The 20,567-nt window shown below is 61.6% G+C and overlaps 1 protein-coding gene across 1 annotated transcript in view; it reads right to left on the bottom strand.

The window, feature by feature from the left end:
• Nucleotides 1-18: 18 nt before the first annotated feature.
• The window catches only part of Slit3 (slit homolog 3 (Drosophila)), a gene marked incomplete at its 3' end in the record, with an annotated part of 214,810 nt that continues 194,261 nt past the window's right edge, over nt 19-20,567 (bottom strand). Inside the window, exons 15-33 of the mRNA XM_013028624.1 lie at nt 15,621-15,771; nt 15,470-15,544; nt 14,843-14,986; nt 14,162-14,305; nt 13,700-13,863; nt 12,710-12,842; nt 12,306-12,374; nt 10,983-11,054; nt 10,468-10,539; nt 8,598-8,669; nt 7,424-7,587; nt 5,587-5,711; nt 4,583-4,680; nt 4,071-4,210; nt 3,749-3,842; nt 2,079-2,216; nt 1,290-1,530; nt 937-1,067; nt 19-214 (exon numbers count right to left, since the gene is read on the bottom strand). Coding sequence (XP_012884078.1) covers nt 19-214; nt 937-1,067; nt 1,290-1,530; nt 2,079-2,216; nt 3,749-3,842; nt 4,071-4,210; nt 4,583-4,680; nt 5,587-5,711; nt 7,424-7,587; nt 8,598-8,669; nt 10,468-10,539; nt 10,983-11,054; nt 12,306-12,374; nt 12,710-12,842; nt 13,700-13,863; nt 14,162-14,305; nt 14,843-14,986; nt 15,470-15,544; nt 15,621-15,771 — 2,423 coding nt within the window. The remainder of the gene's footprint in view (nt 215-936; nt 1,068-1,289; nt 1,531-2,078; nt 2,217-3,748; nt 3,843-4,070; nt 4,211-4,582; nt 4,681-5,586; nt 5,712-7,423; nt 7,588-8,597; nt 8,670-10,467; nt 10,540-10,982; nt 11,055-12,305; nt 12,375-12,709; nt 12,843-13,699; nt 13,864-14,161; nt 14,306-14,842; nt 14,987-15,469; nt 15,545-15,620; nt 15,772-20,567) is intronic.

The following is a 20,567-nucleotide window of genomic DNA, read 5'->3' as shown; positions in this document are numbered from 1 at the left end:
CAGCAGCAGCAGTAGCAGCAGCAGCAGCACCCAGGGTGCGGGGCCACGCGGGCCGTTACCTCCCAGATAGAGGGCGCTGTTGGCGCCCACCGCCGGCCCCTTCTGCAGCTTCCCCAGGCTCTTGGGGGCGCCCTTGTCCACCACCAGGTTCAGGGTCTGGTTCAGCATCACCAGCTCCACGCTGTGGAACTGCCCGTCGTTCACCGTCTCCACACTGGGCAGGAAAGGGGGCGCACCCGCTTACTACTGCAACACGGAGAAGGCCTCCCACCCAGCGCGCCCACGCGCCGCCCCGTCAGCTGGACGCCACACACGCACATGCACACACGCACACACAGCACACACACATAGAGCACACACGCACACACAGCACACACAGAACACACACACAGAGCACACACACGCACACACACACATACATACACATGCAAAGAGCACACACACAGAACACACGCACACACACGCACACATGCATGCACAGAGCACACACGCACATGCACACACGCACATGCACACACGCACACACAGAACACACACACAGAGCACACACACATACATGCGCACACACAGAGCACACACGCACATGCACACACAGAGCACATGCACATAGAGCACACACGCACACAGAGCACACACATACATGCACACACAGCGCACACACACACGCAGAGCACACACACACAGAGCACACACATGCACACACACACACACGCACATACACACACACAGCACAGTGACTCCACTTGGACATGAGCCGCAGCCTTACAGGGGGGACCGGCCTTGAACTGGCGTCTCCTCCTCAGGCCCTGTGCTGCTCCCCCTCCCCCCACCGCCACCGCCCCCCACCTGGATGCTGTATGTGACCAGTAGGTGGCGAGGGAGCCCGCGGGAGCCAGTGCTCGGGCTGCGGCCAGGGCCTCCCCTCCCGCTCCTCACCTGTACACCGTGGTGGGCGGGGCACTCAGGCTGTCGTACACCAGCCTCACGTGGCCCTGGTACAGCTCCAGGGCCAGCGGGTCATTGTCCCCCTTGTAGAGGAGGATCCCGTTGTCCTTATCGGTGGCCACCTGTCCGGGGACAGCGGCCGGGCCAGCAGTCAGTGCTCACCGGGCCCTCAGTGAGCACCCACTACACGCGTCCACGGTGCTCACGGACTGCCTGGCCAGGCTTGAGGTGCTTAGGGGGACGTGAGGGGGGGATGCCATGACTCGGGGCGCCCAGGCTGGGCTCAGCACAGCCAGGGCTTGGGGTCCTTCCCAGGGCAGGCAGGGCAGGGCGGGGACGCCCACCTGCAGGGAGATGTTGGCCTGGGGCCGGACCTTGGCGGTGGCCAGCTCCACGTAGGAGTCCTTGCCCAGGAAGTTGACGGTGATGAGCTTCTCGCAGCGGGGGCCCGCGAAGCCGGACGGGCAGCGGCAGGTGGGCTCCTGCTGCACCACGATGCACTGCGCGCCGTTCTCACACTCGTGCTGGTCGCAGGGGCTGGTCTGCAGCAGGACCATGGGCGGGGGGTGCTCGCACCGCAGCCCGCTGGAGGGAGGGGCCGGGGCGTGGGGGTGAGGGAGAAGGGGCGGGCCGAGAAGAGGAGGCATCCGTTATTCCTAAGAAACCTCCGGCCCACGCGGGCGGTGGGCAGCCCCGCAGCTGACACCGGCGGCGCCAGTCCTCTTCCTCTAAGTCTCTGCCTACTCTGCCCCTTCTGGGAATTCCGGGAGTGTCTGGGGCTCACACTGGCTCTGCTTGTTGGGCCGGTGTTCTACTGCTTGAACCACGGTTCCAGTCTGGCTTTCGGATGGAGTCTCAGGGACTCATCCAGTGGGCTCTGGAACAGACTGGCCTTGGAAACACTCCTTCCGGGCTCACGGCTGTGCAGTCAGCCTTTGCCCAGGGTCAACCTGCATTGTTTGCATCCCATTGCATGCAGGGAGCACCAACCCACAGTAGGCCCCGCCCACTCTCAATCAGCATCCTGCCAGCCAGCTGGGCCCCGCCCCTCAGGCACAGCCCCGCCCCTCAGGCATAGCCCCGCCCACACCGCTGGGTCCACTTGGTGCCAGGCTGCCTCCTCCCCGTCCTACCTGAAGCCCTGGGGGCAGAGGCAGGAGTAGCCGTCCACCCCGTCCACACACTGGGCCCCGTGCCGGCACTTGTGAGCCACACAGTCGTCGTCGTCCGTCTCGCAGAGTTTCCCGCTGTAGCCGGGCGCACAGTCGCACCTGGAAGGTGGGGTGGCTCAGGGCCTGCACCCCCCCTTCCCAGGCCCCTCCTCCCCCACCCTCAGGTCCTGATGGGTTGGACCCCTTCTGCATGTCACTAACAATCCCAGCCTTTGTCCCCAGAGGTCAAGGTCGGTGCCCCAGCAGGAAGAGGCGTTGGAAGGAGGTGCTCTGAGCTCTCTGGCTGGCTGGCATCCTCCTTAACGACGCTGTAGCACAGCCCAGGCCCGGCTCCTCTGCTCAGCGTCTGACCTGCCCTTTGGGTCTCAGACTCTCTCACGCCCCCCCACCTCAGACCCGCACACGCATTCCCCAGAAGCCGGGGCCTCTCCACCATGGCTGGGCGGCCTTTGAGCTCCTTCCTGTCCCCTCCTCCCTCCGGCAGGCCACCTCCTGGCAGCCCTGCTGTGGAACCGTGAGGCTGTACGCCGGGCAGTAACCAGACACTTTAGACGGCCTCTCCTGGGATGGCTCTGCTTCTCTAGCTTTAGTCAGGAGATGGGCTGATAGAGGGAGGAGGAGAGAGGGGAGAGGAGGAGGGAGGGCAGAGGGAAAAAGAAGAAAGGGGAAATCTATCCACCCATGCATCCATCCACACATACATCATCCATTCACACATCCATAATGTACCCATCCATCCATCCACTAACTCATCCATCATTCATCCATTCATCTACTAACTCATCCATCCATCCATCAACCCATGTATCCATCCATTCATCTATCCATCATCCATCCATCCAGCCACCCACTCATCCACCCACCCACCCACCCATTCATCATCCATCCAGCTATCAATCCACTCACCCATCATGCATCCGTACACCCAACTGTCCATCCATCCACGCAGGCCGTCCATCATCCATTGATCTATCTACCAATGCATCATCCATCCACTGGTCAGTCCATCCATTGACCCCCAGCTATTATCTATCCATCCATGTACCTACCCATCTACCCATCCATCCATCCATCCACACATCCATTATCCATTCACTCACCCATCTCCCTACTGATCCACCCATCCATCCATCTATCCATCCATCCACCAATCTATCTATCCACCCATCCATCCATCCACCCACCCATCAAGTCAGATATCCATCCATCTACCCACTCATCCATCCACCCACCCACTAATCCATCATTCATCCATCCATCAATCAGTCCATCCACTGACTCCACCTATCATCTACCCACTCATCTACCCAGCCACCATCCATCCATCCACCTACCCATCCATCCATCCATCCATCCATCCATCCATCCATCCATCCTTCCATGATCTCTGTCTCTTGGCAGAAACCTAGAGAAAGAGAAAACCCACCAGAGACAGAGGTGTGCGCAAAGGGAAACATACTGAGAAGATCAGAACACGAAGGAGGCAGAAACAGAGAAACACATAGCAAGAGAGAGGGAGAGGGGAAGAAAGGGAGGGAGGGAGGTAGGGAGGGGGTCCACTCAGAGCCTCAACCCCAGACTGGTGGGGACCCAGTCAGTGAGCCGCGCTGGGCCGCGCAGCCTGGCCTTACCGGAACCCCTTGTCCAGGGACACGCACTTGGCCTCGTGCTGGCACGGGTTCATCCCAGGCATGCAGTGGTCGATCACCTCGTCACACAGCTCGCCTGGCGGGCACGGGGAAGAGAAGTCAGGTGTCGGGGGACGAGGGGGTGGATAGTGGGGGATGCCTAGGCCAGGGGGACAGGTGGGTGTGGACATGGGCGTTTTGGTCTTGAGACCGCAGCCGTGGGATCCTCCTGTCCTTCAGGGCACAGGATGGCTGGGGACCGGGGCTGTCTGGCGTGTGCGGGCCGTGCCGGGGGGTGGGCGGGCGGGGAGGCGGGCGTACTGACCCGTGTAGTTGGGCGGGCACACGCACGCGTAGTTGTTGATGCCGTCCACGCAGGTGGCGTTGTTCTCGCAGTCATTGTCCTCACAGTCGTCCGGGTTGGCCTCGCACCGATGCCCCTCAAAACCCAGGGGACAGGAGCAGCTGTGGGGAGGGCGGGGAGCCAGGCGCCCGGAGAGGCGGGTTGGAAGGGAGGAGAGAGAGGTCGGGGCAGTCGGTTAGTCGGGTGTTTCTCGGGGACACACCAAGAAACGGTTCCCTGGGTCTTCCCACTCTAGCCTCCTGTCACCTCATTCTGGAAGCCCCCCCCCCCCCAGCTGGAGGTGGCTTCTGGAATGATTCATGTCTGTGCAGCGGTCTGTGCCGCTGGCTTCTGGAGGCCGGTCCCGGCCATCCCACTGGCTGGGTGACTCTGGGCAAAGGACGTTTTCCCCCTTGCTGCCTCTGTTTCCTCCTCTGCACGGTATGGGGCGGGGTGGGGTAACAGCCCGGGTGAGTGGCGGCCCGAGCGCCTACCTGAACCCTTCCTGGTGGACCTCGCTGAGGTGGCAGGTGCCGCCGTGCTGGCAGGGGTCCTGGGCACAGGGGTTGACGGGCACGGCGCAGTCCTTGCCCTGGGGGATGCGAGAGGGACAGGGGTCTGGGGAGGGACCCACGAGGCCCTGGGAGCTCCCAGCCTCCTCCAGGGAGAAGGCGAGGGGGTGGAGCCCAGGGGCTGTGACGCCAGCGTCACCACGCCCTCTTCTGTCCTGGATGCATCTCCTCTCCATCTGCCCATGGGGTCGCTGGGGCTGGGAAGCAGCTGGCACTAGGCAGGCAGGCTGGGCCGAGGGACAGGCCTGGCCTCTGTGCACCCCCTCCCCAGCCCCCAGCCCCACGGGCCTCAGGGAGTAACAAGAACCCCTAATGCCCAAACCCAAAATCCAGAATGTTCCGAAACACTGGTGCTGGCCTCACACCACACAGAAAAGGCCCACCTGACTTCGTCCATCTGCCTGTCTGTCTGTCTGTCTAGCACCACCACCACCCATGCACAACAGCTCAGGGACAGTGCCTGGCCCTGTGTCCACGCCCCAGGTGGACTGGTCTCATGCCCTTGCTGGCCGAGGTGGTGAGCTGGTGGGGAAGGGGGGGCAGGCCTGCAGACCCTGCCCTCCTCAGAGCCTCTCATGCTGCAAGCAACTCTTCCAGACAGGACTTGGGGGCGAGGGGGTCAAGGCAGGGGTCGGGGGAGGGGTGCCTTCACCCAGGGGCACCTCAACGTTCTGGCTCTGGGGGTGTCATTTCCCCCAGTCCCACGGAGAAAACACAAAGGTAGCGTTTCCTCCCAGGCCCCAGGGCATCCTTGCTGGGACTCCGTGGGGGACGCGGGGGGGTGGGGGGACATGGGGTGCCCTCTGACTGCATGGAGGAGAGTAAACGAACTGGGACACGGAGTTGCCCAGGCTGCCCTGGGCACGGCCATCGTTGGCCCAGCCTCCCCGCCCTGAGGCCGAGACCGAGAAGACGCCGCGCCGCACCTTGTGGCTGGGGGGGCAGGCGCAGCGGAAATGCTCCACGGGGTCCGGGCGGCACGTGCCGTTGCTCTTGCACGGGCCCGAGAGGCAGGCGTTGCACTTGGCGGCGATGCTGACGTCCGCTGGCCCTGGGCGGCGGAGCAGGGTGTCAGGGGCAGGCCCGCGGGGAGGGGGGTACTGCCCACCGCCCGCCCTCCCTCCCTCCCCTTGCTGCCACTCCCCACGCCTGGGCCCCAGCGCGGCTGGCTCTCTCTGTCTGGCTGGAGTCCCAGTCAGCCAGCCCCCGTCCAGCGTCCAGCCAGCAGGAGTCACAGCGGGACGCTACCCAGAAGCTCTCCGCAGTGACATCAGTTACAGGAATTAGCCTGATCCAATTTGGGTGCTAATCTGTGAACAATGCACCATAATGAGGAACCCTGGGTGTATCTTCGGGAAGCTGGGCCGGGGCTCTACGGGGATCTTACATGGGCCTGGGCTAAGGCCAGAGGCACAAGGAAGTCCTTCCGGCAGTGCCGCTCCCCAGATCAGGAAGCTGCCCAGGGGCCATGCTGGGATGGTGTTTGGGGGTCTCCCTTCCCCCCAGGATGTAGTCAAGGGTCTCCTGCTGGCTTCCTTCAGCAGGAGGGTGGAGGGGAGGCCCCCCTCCCCTCCCCATCACGGAGCTTTGCCATGGGGCGGGGTGTCTGTGCTGCAGACAGCTGTGACCAACCAGGGCCCCCCGTGTCCAGGCAAACTGCATCGCAGGACTTTAACGGGTCCTAGCTCGAACAGTCCAAACACAAAGCGACAAAAACCAAAGCAACAAGAGGGGCTGGGAAGGTGGCTCCGTGGTGGAGCGCTCGCCTAGCACGCATGAAGCCCTGGGTGCGACTCCTCAGCACCACATACACAGAAAAAACCGGAAGTGGCGCCGTGGCTCAAGGGGTAGAGCGCTAGCCTTGAGCAAAAAGCAGCTCAGGGACAGCCCGGGCCCTGAGTTCAAGCCCCGTGACTGGCCAAAAAAAGAAAAAAAATAGAGCAGCGAAACTAGCTGAAGTTGTTTTAGGAAGGCAAAAGGGACTTGGCTGCGTACGTGCGTGGAAATGTCACAACCGAATCCTCCCCCGTATAACTAATGTGCACCAATAAAGAAAACAAGGCACTCAGAGGACAGGAAGTCTGTGCATAAAGATGAGGAGCATGCTGACATGGTACCGCCACGGGGAGAAGATGGGCGCTGGGAGTGTAAGTTCGTGATCCGGCACGGTGGCTCACGCCGCGACCCCCAGCTGCTCTAGAGCCAGCATCGGGAGGACCACCAAGGCCACACCCGCGATGCGTCTGTCACCCCGGGCACTGGGGATGCAGAGGACAGAACCACCGTGGAATAACCAGGGCTGGCTGAGAGGCTGGAGTCTGGGGCGCCTGCCTGCCTGCCTGCCTGCCGGGTGCGTGTGAGGCCCTGAGGTCAGACCTCAGTCTGTCCCAGGATGGGGAGGGGGCTCATGGGTGCAGGTTCAACCCACCACAGGAAGCAGTCACAGAGTCCCAGCCAAACGCAGGGCCCTCGACTTTTGCTCATTGCGCCCCAAACAGCATAGAACAGCAACATGTTATCTCACGTTTGCATCCTAGTCGGTCTTATCATAGCCGTTTTTGAGGAAATCTGACACCCGGTAAGGGGGGCTTTGGTACCCCTGGGATCCAGTCTCCCCTGGATGCTGAGGGATCTGGGACCCTGGAGGTTTAGACGCAGAGCGTGTGGTAGCGCGTGCACAGTGCAGGAGGGCTTGCGTGACTCAGGGGGGCAGAGCAGGCCCCTCGACCCCCACCCCCCCAGGGGGGAAGCGGCAGCACTTACCCCTGCACTGGAAGCGGTGGGTGGGCGTGGTGAGCAGGAGTCGGTCGGCCATGGACTCGGGGCTGCTGCAGCGGGCGATGCCGGGCTCTTTGTATCCGGCCTTCACCCACTCCGAGAGCCAGGCCAGGCTGCAGTCACAGTGCAGAGGGTTTGTTCCCAGCGCCCTAGGAGGTAGAAGGGGGTGTGAGGCCCGCCCACGGGCAGAATCTGCATGCTGGGGCTGGATGGGGTCGTGTCCCACCTGGCGCCCGTAGGAGAAGCCGAATTCCCAACCCCACCGAGTCCGCCACCTCTCAGGCTTTGCTCTGCGGTCTGAACCCAGGGAGCAGCCTCAAGTCACTCGACCTGGAGACCCAGGGCAGGGGTGGGTGGGTGGGTGGGAGACGTGGAGGGAGCTCTTAGGTGCGGTCCTAGTGGTATTAGGAAGAACATTCTAGAATTTTTTTTAAATGATACTTTTTTTTTTTCTGATCTTGGGGCTTGAACTCAGGGCCTGGGCGCTGCTGTCTCTGAGCCTCTTTGTGCTCAAGGCGAGCGCTCTACCACTTGAGCCACAGCTCCACTTCTGTTTTTTTCTGAGTAGTTTATTGGAGATCAGAGTTTCACGGACTTTCTGGCCCGGGCTGGCTTTGAACCGTGATCCTCAGATCTCAGCTTCCTGAGAAGCTAGGATGACAGGTGTGAGCCACTGGCACCCAGCTAAAAATTCTATTCTTTTGTCACGTTTCCTATAGTTACAAATATCACTGTACATAATACTTGTTAGAATGATAACATGTTATCAAGTATATGTATATGCATATAAACATATATATATATATATAGAGAGAGAGAGAGAGAGAGGATACATGAACTGAAGTAAGTGAGTGTGTGTGTGTGTTACAAACTCAAGATCTGTCAAAAATCTAGCAGTAGAAAATCTTTCTGCTCTGCAGGCTCTACCTGGGCAGAAGCAACCAACTGAGGGCCAAAAGTAAGAGAAAGAGTCATGGCCAGGCCCCTCAGGTAGAGACTGGCTTTCTTCCCTAAGCCAGGCCGTAAAGAAACCATCTCCGCAGCATTTATATGGTTGAAGATGGGTGGGGCGCATGCAAATCAGGCTGTTTTGCATAAAGGATGTGAGCATCTTTGCCCTTGGGTACCGGTGTGCACAGGGGGGGCGGGGGCTACTCACAGGTGTGACAGAGACGTCAGGTCGTTGAAGGAGCCTTCGGGGACGCTGGAGATGTCGTTGCCGTGAAGGGTTCTGGGGCAGGAGGCACAGGTCAGGGGGCCGCAGTCTGGGCCTGGCTCAGCCCCTTCGGTGCTTCCCAGAGCCCCCTGCTGGCAGCTCCGGCTGATTCTCCCCTCCACCCCCCGCCCCCAGCCCAGTGCAGGTGCCCAGAGGTTCCTCTGCATGAAAGCAGAGGGTTGGGGGAGGAAGGGGGTTCGGCTTCACACCCCAGAGCCCTGGATGGAGTCAGAACCCAGCCCCTGTTCGTGGTGGCAGGTGCCAAGTCTCCATTTTGGAAAGGTTGTATCCACCTGTGGGTTGTGGGGCTTCAGAGGAGATGGACGGGAGGTGGTCACCTGCAGCCTGAGCTGGACCCGGCCAGCCTGCCGGCTCTGTAACCCTGTGCTGACCCTGCTCAGAGCCTCACTTTCCTGCTATACCGTGGGGAGAATAAAGCACGATTTGCCACAGAAGGCCGTGGGATCAGGTGAACCCAGCGGTGAGAAGCATTGAAAACTAACAACTCAGTGGCAGAGCGCTGGCCTAGCACGCATGAAGCCCTGCGTGCGAATCCTCAGCACCACATGCACAGAAAAAGCCGGAAGTGGCACCGTGGCTCCAGTGGTAGAGCGCTCGCCTTGAGCAAAAAGCAGCTCAGGGAGAGCGCCCAGGCCCTGAGTTCAAGCCCCAGGAATGGCAGGGAAAAGAAAGAAAGATTTGGGGGGTACGTGCACGGGTGCTCAAATCCACTTGCAGACAATGAAGCTGCGGATTTCAAAAGGCCCCTCGGGGGGTTCTCCCGAAACTGTCTCTGCTGCCTCATTATTATCTTCTCTCCTCTTAACCTCGGCTTCCTTATCACAGACATGGCTGTGTTTCAGCCGTCCGCAGTTTCCTTCCACTGTCCTGCCACAGTCTTTCTCATAGCGTAAATGTTTACATGGAATAATAATGATGTTTCTTTCTTCCAGGCATGGCTAGGTGGTAAAACCCTTCCCACATTGCTGTTTTTTTTTTTTTTTCACCTAAGGCTGCCGTGGTACCATGCGAGCCATGGCTTTTTGGTGGCCTCTCCGAGCCGGCTTTGAACCACCACCCTCCGATCTCAGCTTCCTGAGTAGCTAGGGTGAGAGGCGCGAGTCTCTGGCGCCCGGCTAGCCTGCTGACACTTCATTCAAGGAGCCAAGCATATCGCACAGAGATGAGCTTTCCGTCTGATGGCGTATGCGGAGGGCTGGGGAAGTGGGGGTGGTGCCGGGCACCCCCTTATCCCCCTGAGAGGCAGCGGGCGGACAAACGCTATTTCTTTTTGCTCCTCCCATTCTGACGCCCACTGAGCTGTCCCAACCAGAGCTCCCCTAATTGTGAACGGGTATACAGAGATCCGCTTTCCAGCAGTCGACTTAATCATAACAGTTGGTAGACGGGGGATGGGGTGGGGGGTGGGTGGGGGTGGGTGGGGGTGGTGAGGGCTGATGAGGGCCGGGCAGGGCCGGGCAAGGGGCTGGAATGGTCTGACGCCGCGAGGAGCGGAGGCCCGCACCATACCCAAAGCCAGAGGGAGGCTGGGCATAGCCCTCTGCGTGGCCCTCCGCACGGAGGGCTTCCTGGAGGACCGACGTGGCGGGCCAGGCCCTGGGTCCTGTCCCACTCTGGCCCACGCAGGGCCCCAGGGGCCGTGCGGTTTGCTGGGGGGAGGGCTCCCCCATGGCGGTGGCCGGATGGGCCTGGGGGGGTGCGGGACGCGGGCCCTCAGGTTGACCCTCCCTGTAACCCCCCCTCCCCGCTGCCCCTAGCCATCAAAAACCCAACCCGGGCCCCGGGGACTCACAGCACTCGGAGGGAGCGCAGCCCGTGGAAGGCGTGGACGGGGACGCACCTCAGCCGGTTGTAGCTCAGGATGCTGCGGAAGGAGGCGCAAGGTGTCTGGGCCGTGCCCCAAGCTATGCCCAGGTGTGGATGAGCCCCGGGGTACAGCCGGCCACTCCCAGGTACACAGTCCTCCCCTTCCTTGTCTAAACGCACCCACACAGGACCCTGACAGAGAGAGTCAACGCCAGAAAGCGCGTTGGCTCCAGGCCTCTGCCTCCCCCAGGGTCCGGGGCCGGCCTCCCGCTGGGCCAAGCACACACAAAGCCTCGAGAGTCAGTGCATCTGAGCCAGACACCTTGCTGGAGGCAGAGGCCTGCGGGGCGCAGGAGGCTGGGTGTCTGCATGAACGAGGCCAGCCTCTGCCCCCTCCTCTGCCCACTTTCCTGCCGGTGACCCAGGCCCACCCCTCGCCCTGGCAGAGCAAGGAGCAGAGCCACTGGGGGCACGGTCGGCGGGCCGCCGGCCTCTACTCACAGGGTGGACAGGTGGGTCATGTTGCTGAAGGTGTAGTTGGTCAGCACGCTGATGCTGTTGTTGCTCAGGTCGCTAGGAGGAGCAAAACACAGGGCCATGGCTTACCGTTGGCTGTGTTCGAAGGAAGATTTCCCCGTGTCACATTTGCATCCCATCCATCCGTCCATTTGTCTGTCCGCTTGTCTTTCCACCCAACCACCATCTATCCATCATCTAGCTGACCATCCATCAGTCTATGCATCCATCTGTCTATCCTATCATTAATCCATCTACCCATCTACTCATCCATTCACCTATCTATCCACATGTCCATCAATCCATCCATCTATGCATCCATCCATCTATGCAGCTACCACCAATCCATCTATCCATCTATCTGTCTATCAGACCATCCATCCATGCATGCATCCATATGTCCATCTGTCTGTCTATCCACATGTCCATCTGTCCATCCATCCATCCATTTGCCCATCTATCCATCTGTCCATCCATCTATCTATCTGACCATCCATCCATCTATGCATGCATGCACCCATATATCCGTCTGTCCATGTACATGTCCACACATATGTCCATCTGTTCATCCATCCAACCATCTGGCCCACCATCCATCCATCCATCCACCATCTATCTATCCATCAATTTGTCCATCTATCCTTCCATCCATCCATCCATCCACCCATCTATCCATTCATCCATCCATCCATCCACCCATCTATCAGTCCATCCATCTATCCATCCATCTACCTGTCCACCCATCCATCCATTTGTCCATCCATCCATTTGTCCATCCATCAATTTGTCCATCTACCTGTCCATCCATCCATCCATCCATCCATCCATCAATTTGTCCATCCATCCATCCATTTATCCACCTGTCCATCCATTCATGCATCCACTCATCCATCTACACATTACCAATCACTCATCCACTCATCCACTCAGCCACATATCCACCTCCTCATCCACTCATCCAATCACGAATTCACTTATCTCTGTTTACCCACTCATTTGCCCATCCATCCATCCACCCACCCACCTACTCCTCCATTCCCTCGCCCACCAACACACCCAGTCACTGTCCTATTTACCCACCATGCACCCTCCCACCTCTTTAGCTACTGGCCCAGTGTGCACGCATCCTAATGCTCGTCTTCCATTGCAGCTCTGGTTCATTCTCCCATGCACTTACACGAGTAAGTGGGTAGTTAAGTGGGCGCGCACACACACACACACACACACACACACACACACACACACACACACAGTGCCTGCAGCACTCACAGGAGCAGCACAGCCCCCCCCCCCCCGCAGGCTGCTCACATGAGTGTCAGGTGGCGGAGAGTGGCCAGCTCCCTGGGCACCGTGGTCAAGTGGTTTCCTTCCAGGTACCTGGGGCGCAGGAGCAGAGTGAGGATGTGCGTGGGGAGAAGCCGCTCCGCGGGGGACTGCCCTGCCGGGCTGGGCGGCTCTGCAGAGCATTGGCTTCCTCAGAGCTCGGCCTCCCGAGTGGCTAGGATTACAGGCGTGAGCCGCCGCACGGGGCCTGGCCTGGCTCTCCAGTGGAAGGCGCTCCCACCACCGGGGCTGGAGAGCAGCCCCCGTCTCCCTGTCTCCACCCCTGCCCGGGCTCCTTCTCTACCACCTTCTCCTCTGCTCCCGCGGCTGGGTGTGGCACAGAGTTCCCGGGGACGGCACCCAGGCGGATGCCCGAGGCTGGCACTCACAGCTCCGTCACGTCCCTGGGCATGCCGGCGGGGAGGCCCCGTAGCCCCTTGTGGCTGCACCGAACCACGGTGTCCACGCACGTGCACGGCTCTGGGCAGCGCGGGCTCGGCTGGCAGCTGCTCTCCTCGTTGCCTGTAGAGACCAGGGAGGGTGAGCACGGAGGGTGAAGAGCCCAGCAGGGGAGAGTCAGGCAAGGCGGGATGGTCAGCGTGCGCTGCCCCACCCCGGCAATGAACCAGAGCCAGGGTGAAGGGAGGGGCCGGTGTCCTCCGTGGCAGGACTTGTCTGCCTTTCCTGGTGTTTGGAGGCTGCGGGCAGAGCCTCCAGGAAGCAGAGGGAGGGAGGGGAAGGAGGTCTCACCAGTGTTCCCGTCCTGTTTCCCTAACTGTGCTGCTGGCTGAAACACACCCGGGCTCTGGGAACAGAGCCCCGGCCCCGGGTCTTCCCGTGTGCATGTCCCCCCCACAGGGGTGGACGTTCCTCCCCGCCCCGCCCATTCTCCCTCCCTCTGTCAGTGCTGGTCCCGAGAGCTCAAGGCCTGGGCGCTGTCGCTGAGCTTTTGTGCTCAAGGCTAGTTAGTGCTCCACCACTGGAGCCACAGCGCCACTTCCGGCTGCTTGGTGGAGATCAGAGTCTCACAGACTTTCCCGCCTGAGGCTGGCTCTGAACCCCCATCCTCAGATCTCAGGCTCGCGAGTAGCGAGGGGAACAGGCGTGAGCCGCTGGTGCCGTGTTTTAATGAGAACATGCTATATGAAAGAAAGACAGGGCCCAGGGCTCCCAGGATGCTCAGCACTGGGGTCCCCAGCGCGGCCCGTGGGGGACACGCAAGTGTCCTCCCGGAGCTCACCGGGATCTGAGCTCGAGGAGGGCCATGTCCGCCCCACGGAGATGAGTGACGGGAGTCCAGGAGCCGGGTGGAGCCTGGGCGGGGGCTGGGCCTGTCCCATCCCTCCCTGGGCGCCCGCCCCGCCCCGCCCCCTGCTCACCTTCGCAGGTGAAGTCCTGGGAGGCCACATCCTGGATGGGGATCTCCCTGAGGAAGGAGGGCCTCTGGCACCGTGGGTTCCCGCTGACCACGCGCCGCTGCCTCAGCCAGCGGCCCAGCCAGGCCAGGTGGCAGTTGCAGTTGAAGGGGTTGGACAGCAGGTTTCTGAGGGCGCCAAGACAAGGGAACGGCACGTGCACTCAGTTCCCCATTGGCCTGGTCCCCCACAGTCTGCTCCAGCCACCACACCACAGGGCCTTTGCACAGACTCTTCCGGCACTGAAGGAGGCGTGCCGGCTGCTTTCTGCCACGAGCTGGCCCTCCAGAATGCACCCCCCCCCCGCCCCGTGCTCGGTCCTGCCAAGGGAGGGGGACACCCTTCCAGGATGATGGACGGGAGGGCGGCCTGGGTGGGAGGGGCTCGCTGAGGGTGGAGCCCGGGGCGGGGCCGGCCAGGACTCACATGGTGGACAGGGAGACCAGCGTGGTGAAGGCTCCTGGGGCGATGGTGGCAATGCGGTTGTCGTAGAGCGAGAGCAGCCGCACGGAGCTCAGGCCGGCAAACGTGTCGTTGCCCACGCAGCTGATCAGGTTGCTCCTCAGCATCCTGGAGAGGGGAGGGGCGGTGAGGGGGGCAGGGGGAGGGGGGCAGGGGGAGGAGGGCAGGGGGGAGGGGGGCAGGGCTCCCGTCCTGCAGCACCCCGGGGAGCGTGCGTGGTCCCAAGGCCTGCACAGGCGTGCATTCGTGTGCGTGAAAATCAGATTTTCCTATGAACACGTGCACGCAGGTGTGCACAGGTGTCTGCACGCAGGTCACTTCTATAAACCCGTGTCTGTGTGTGGGGTAAACTCGTGTGCGTGTCTCCCTCACCGTGCTGCAGGGATGCAGTGTGCAGGTGTGCACGGGTGTGCGCACGTGTGTGCGTGTATCTGTGTGGTATCTACACATGCGTGCTGGAATACATGTCCCTTTGTGGGTGCATCTACTTGTGTGTGTCTGCGTTTTCATACGTGAGCATTGGTGTGGCGTGCCTGCCCGCGCATACGTGTATGCACACGTTCATACGCCTACGCACGCACACATGCGCACCGTGTGGCTTGGATCCCCCCCTCCCAGTCCCCCGGGGGCTGGCCGGGCGCTCACAGGGTCTTGAGGCCGCTGAGCCCACGGAAGGCCCGCCCGTGCACGGCCTGCAGCTGGTTCCCGGTCAGCACCAGCTCCTGCACGGCCGCCGCTCCCTCGAAGGCGCCCTCTCGCACCTCCCGGATCTTGTTGTTGCTCAGGTTTCTGCGAGAGGGAGAGAGGGAGACGGATGGAAAGGGGGACCCCCCTCAGCCCCGCAGACACCCCAGCCCAAAGGCTTCATGGTGGGGGCTCAGACGCCGGCCCCCGACGGTCAGCTCTGGGCACTGGCGGCTGGGGACCCTGCAGCCGGGCACAGACCCCATGGGGCCGGAGGGGACTGGGCGTCATTGTGTTTCCAGTGTCCCTGGCCTTGGTGGATCAGACCTGGGCACGTTCTGTCTGTCTGTCTGTCTGTCTGTCTCTCAGATCCCGCCAGCAGGGACCGGTGAGCAGAGAAGACTGGAGAAAACCCAGGGGGTCCCCTTCCAGAGGGGCGCGGCTCTCGGGGAGCCCCGATGCACAGACACGAGGCCTCCCCAGGAACAGACGTCCGCCCGGAGGTCCGTGCTCCCCGGCACAGGAATGGTGTGGGGAAAACCGGGGCAGGAGGGGGAGGCGGCAGCCGCGCCCCGGCACTTGACTTACATCTTCCGGAGGTTGGGCAGCTTCTTGAAGACGCCGGTGGCTTCTAGAACAGAGATCTCGTTGTCGTTGAGCCGCCTGGGGGGGCAGAGGCAGGGGTGGGGTGACTTAGCTGTGGCCGGTGGGGGGGGGGGGGGGGGGGGGCTGGACTCACAGGTCGGTGACGTATTCAGGGAGGTGAGCGGGGACCCGGGACAGCTTCTGGCTGGCACAGTCCACCACCGTACCCTCGCAGCGACACTTCTCGGGGCACACCAGATCCATGAAGCATTGGCCGCTGAGCCGGCTGCGGTAATCCTCAGAGCCTGGGGGACCGAAGGGGGAATGGGTGTCAGCGGGAGGTGGCCCGGGCCCAGGCTGTGGCGGGGGACAGGCGAGGCCCAGCCCCGGGGCCTTTCGCCGAGGGTGGTGGGCCACCTGGCTGACCCGTAGGCCTGGCCACCTGTCACGTGTGAGCTCGGGGGGCCAGGTGCAGTCACGGGTCTTTGGGAGGAGCTGAGGCCAGCCCTCCGTGCCGGGCTCGGAGGAGCCACAGGTGTAAGTGTGCGTGCGGGGGCCACGCCGCGTGCCGTGCATGCGTCTGCAGACGCGTGTGCTAATCAGAGCGCAGTGTGGTGCCCGGGCCGGAAGCCAGGGCCGCACTCGGCCTCTGAACCTCGGGGTCCTCCCGAGGGAAGAGGCTCCGACAGGGCTTCCGGGGGTACTCCAGGGGCGGGCACCGACACTGGACGGGCCACAGACACCCCAAAAGAGCCCTGGCCTGTGCTCCCAAGTGACCGCTGACAAGCGGCCTTGGCTTGCTCAGGGCTGGGCCCTGGGAGAATTAGAACCCACAACATTGGCGCCAGGCGGCTGGTAGCCCTTCTCATTTTAATTTTTTTTGTCTGTCATGGGGCTTGAACTCTGGGCCTGGGCGCTGTCTCTCAGCTCTTCAGCTCAAGGCGAGCGCTCTACTGCGTTAGCCACAGCGCCACTTCCGGTTTTCTGGTGGTTTATTGGAGATAGGAGTCTCAGGGACTTTCCCACCCAGGATGGCTTTGAACTGCAATCCTCAGATCTTAGCCTCCTGAGTGGCTAGAATAACAAGCGTGAGCCACTGGTGCCCGGCTTATTTTTATTGTTTTAAAAAAAAGGCAGATAGGAAATAATGGTGACACGTTAAATTTGGAAGTCTGTGAAGAAGAGCAAAGGGTTTGTGAGAGTCTGGCTCAGGCTGTGTCTCGGGACAGTGAGCCCTGAGCTGGGAAGGGGAGCTGGACTTATTTTTTAATGTATTTATTTTTATTACAAAGGTGATGCACAGAGGGGTTACAGTTACACATCTTATTATTATTTCTCCCCGTCCCCCAACATCGCATTTCTCCCAGGGTCTCCCAGGAACAGACACAGGGCTGGCTGACCGTCGGATGTCTCTGGGGACCCCCGGCGGATACTCATGAGCCCATGGGACACGGCGGCTCCCCAGACAGACACCCATGGGGCCCGGCCTGCCGCCCTCCCCTCATTCACCCACCGGCTCCATGCCAGGCACACGTGCAGATCTGTGGGGGCGTTCTGATCCCTGACCCAACAGGGCTAGGACCCTGTCCTGAGGTTTGTGGACCCCAGTGTCATCTCCCCTCCTGGGACCATCCTGGTCAGGAGTGAGCCTCGCGGCTGCCCGATGATGGTGGACCCTCCTTGCCGGGACCAGGGAACCCCAGCGGGCTGCTTCCTCTTGTCCCGCCCTGCTCCATCTCCTCAAGCTCAGGAAGACACAACCAGCACGTGGATCTCAGCCCTGGAGGCCCAGCGTGTGGTACAAATCCACTCCCAGGGCTGGTCACCCCCAGGCCGTGGAGCAACTCTGACCTGGACACACCCCTGTGAGGCCCCCTCCCCACCCCGGGGAACCTCGCTTTGCAAACCCTGCTGGGCCCCTGGCTGGAGCTACAGGGTGCCCACGGCGTGTGCGTGCGGGTTCTTCTGTGGGAACAGGTCTATCACAAGATCCTTGTGGCGTGGCGGCATCCTGGCCGCTGACCACAGGCAGAGGACAGAGGAGGCGGCGGCCTCGGCACACTAGGCCGGCTGTGGACACTTTCCATGGAAGGGGGGTGAGGCCGTGCGTGGTGAGCGGGAGGACTCTGGGACGGGCGGACAGCGCACACGTCGGGTTGTAACTGTTAGATTCTACCGTCGTGATAACCGGCCAGCCTCGGCCACGGAGCGGCTGACCCAGCTTAAAGAAACCATCCCGCGATCAGACCGGATGAACCCGTGTGTTCTTCCCTGGGCTTCCTCCTGCCGTTTTGCCTGAGCTCTACTTGGCGGTACCCAGGGGCTTGGGAGGGAGAGGACAGAACTGTGTTCCAGTATCTGCACGTAATCCCGACAAGTCCCTTCTGTGGCTGGAGCCGGCCCTCAGTGCCGCTTCTATCACACTGAACCTAGCGGGCTCCTGCAGGGCCGTGTGTCCTGTTCAGCACTACCCCACAGGACTTTCAACTTTGGATGAGCTTGAAGAGTGAATTTCAATCTCACTGTGTATCTGTCGCCACCAGAAGCCCTGATGAGGCCGGAAGCAGCCAGGAGCAGCGGTGCTTTTTGCAAGATGTCAGGAGGACAGACCTCCAACGTCCAGCCAGGCTCGTGCGGAGAGACCACGCCAACTGGTGTCCCCCCTGGGTCCCCTGCCTCCCCCCACAGGTTCAGAACACTGACACCTGGTGTGTGATCACTGACAGCTTTAATAGACAGAGTGCGGTGTGTCACAGGTGGAAATCCACAGCAGTACGGCCGTGTGAGGAATCTCGGCCCCGTGGCCGCCTATGCCTCCCAGAAGTAACTCAGGAAGGTGGAGATAAACCAACCCCGGGCCCCGGGGGGAGGAGGCCACGGCCCCAGGATGCTGTGCCCTGTGCCACTCTCCGGCAGTGGCTTGTTGCAAGGAAGAAGTCACTAAATGCATGGCCAGCTGAGCAGCTGGTTCGTGGGCTCAGAACACTCTCCTCCCCCCCCACCAATGCCCCTGAGATTGGGCGGATGACAGAGAAGCAAAAGAGGAACGGAAGACCAAGTTCCGCCGTGGCCCAGCAGCGTGAACGGAAAGTGGTGAGCAGGAAAGGTGGTTAGTGGTGCGTGGAAGGTGGAGGCCGCAGCCAGCCGGGCACACGGACAGCGTCCCCACTCACGGGCCGGCCGGCCAGCCGGGGACCCGTCCCCGCAGCTGTTTTGGGTTTGTCCTCGCCAGCGGTCCCCCTGTGGTCTGGGTGCAGATCTATCCCGGAGTCCAGCCGCCCGGCCGGGACCCACGCGAGGGGTCGGCTCCCCAGGCCTGGCCCCTGGCGCGGTGGGCGGGGGGCAGCGCTGAGGAAGGCTACGCTCTCTGGGACAGACGCCAAGTGTTAAGATAGGATGGAAAGTAAACGCAGCGATCGCACTACACAGTCCAGCGTGAGGCTGACAGCAAGCTCTCGGTACATTATAAATAAAAAGTCTGGAGAGCTCCGGGGACACCAACGGCCGGGGCTCTGCAGGTGATCTGGGGGGTCGGGGAGAGCCACACAGCTCGCTGGGAGCTCTGGGTTCTAGGAGGGGTCTCCTGTGGGTGGGATGCAGACTCCAGCTCCCTAGTGAGCCGCACTGTGCTCCGGTTACAGCACAACAAGGGGTGCTCTCCATCCCTCATCCCCCTGCATGGACAGCTGGGCTGGCATCGGACCGGACTGGGTGGGTACCCCGGCCTGCCTCTGGCCCTCCGGGGGGACCCCGGGAAGCCCCTCCCGGCCCCCCTGGCAGGCGGGCTGCGGCGTCCGAGTGGAGAAGCGTCCGGTGCTGGCGGCGACGGCGGCGGCCGAGCTGGAGAACGCCAGGCTTTCCTCGGTGCTTGACAGAACCATGTTTCGTTTGCAGAGCTGCCACATGGTTAGATCAAGCACAAGGGAAGGCCCCGCGGCCACGGACCAGGTCGAGGCGAGAAGCAGCGTCAGAGAGAGGACAGGAGCGGCCAGAGGAGGCGGGCGCAGGAGCGAAGCCGGAGCAGGGGAAGCACCCGCCGGGCGGGAGCAGCCCCGGGAGTCCGGAGGGGACTTCCGCAGGACCCACGCCGCCCGGGGGCCTCAGGGGGAAGACTCAGGAGCGAGGAGGGGCACCTGGGTACCAGGATTCCCCCAGGGGTGAAAGGACAGGCAGAGGTGTGCGTGCATGCGTGCATGCGTGTGTGCGCGTGTGTGTTCCACCCCGCCCGCACGGAGCCTAGCACTCTGTTCCAACTGATCGGACAGGGATCCCAGTACGGGGTCTTCTGCATGACGAGAGCCTGGACAGCCCCCGGACCCCACATCCTCTCCTCCATCCCCTACCTACCATAAAGACACACCCACCATTCCCTCGTACTCTTTTTTGTTGTTGTCAGTCATGGGTCTTGAACTCTGGGCCTGGGCGCTGTCCCTCAGCTCTTCAGCTCAAGGCGAGCGCTCTACCACTTGAGCCACAGCGCCACTTCTGGTTTTCTGAGTGGTTCATTGGAGATAAGAGTCTCACGGACTTTCCTGCCCAGGGCTGGCTTTGAACCTCGATCCTCAGCTCTCAGCCTCCTGAGTAGCTAGGATGACAGGCGTGAGCCATTGGCACCGGCGCCCTTGTAGTCTTCATTAGGAAAAAGCGTCCCTGCCCTACACCCTGACATCTCACTGCTTAGATATGGGGGTCCGTCCGTACTTCAGGCTCCCTGGAAACCTCCTGTCCAGACCAGGTGAGGTTAAATAGAGGAGGGGTCGTAGAATTAAAGAGAAAACACATCTTACACAAGAAAGAGAGAGAGACAGACAGAGCGAGATCGAGCAAGAGCAACAGTGCGTGCAGCCCACAGGCTCTGGTCCGAGTGTCTGGGCCGGTCCCGGGGCTGTGGTCCCGGGGCCGTGGCCGGCGCGTCTGTCAGGCTCAGAGGAGGAAGGAGGGGGAGGCGGGGTGGCTGACCATGAGCCCAGGCCGGGGCATCCTGTTCTGAGACCCTTTGGACCCCTTGATCTCCTTCCCTGGGCCGCACGGGGGGCACAAAAGGGAGACTGAGTTCGGCGGTCTTGGGGGCCGTTTTCACACACCCGCGGTCCCCAGGCTT

This window comes from Dipodomys ordii, unplaced genomic scaffold (assembly GCF_000151885.1).
Source record: "Dipodomys ordii isolate 6190 unplaced genomic scaffold, Dord_2.0 Scaffold112, whole genome shotgun sequence".
NCBI lineage: Eukaryota > Metazoa > Chordata > Mammalia > Rodentia > Heteromyidae > Dipodomys > Dipodomys ordii.
This window is presented reverse-complemented; position numbering and strand designations above follow the sequence as displayed.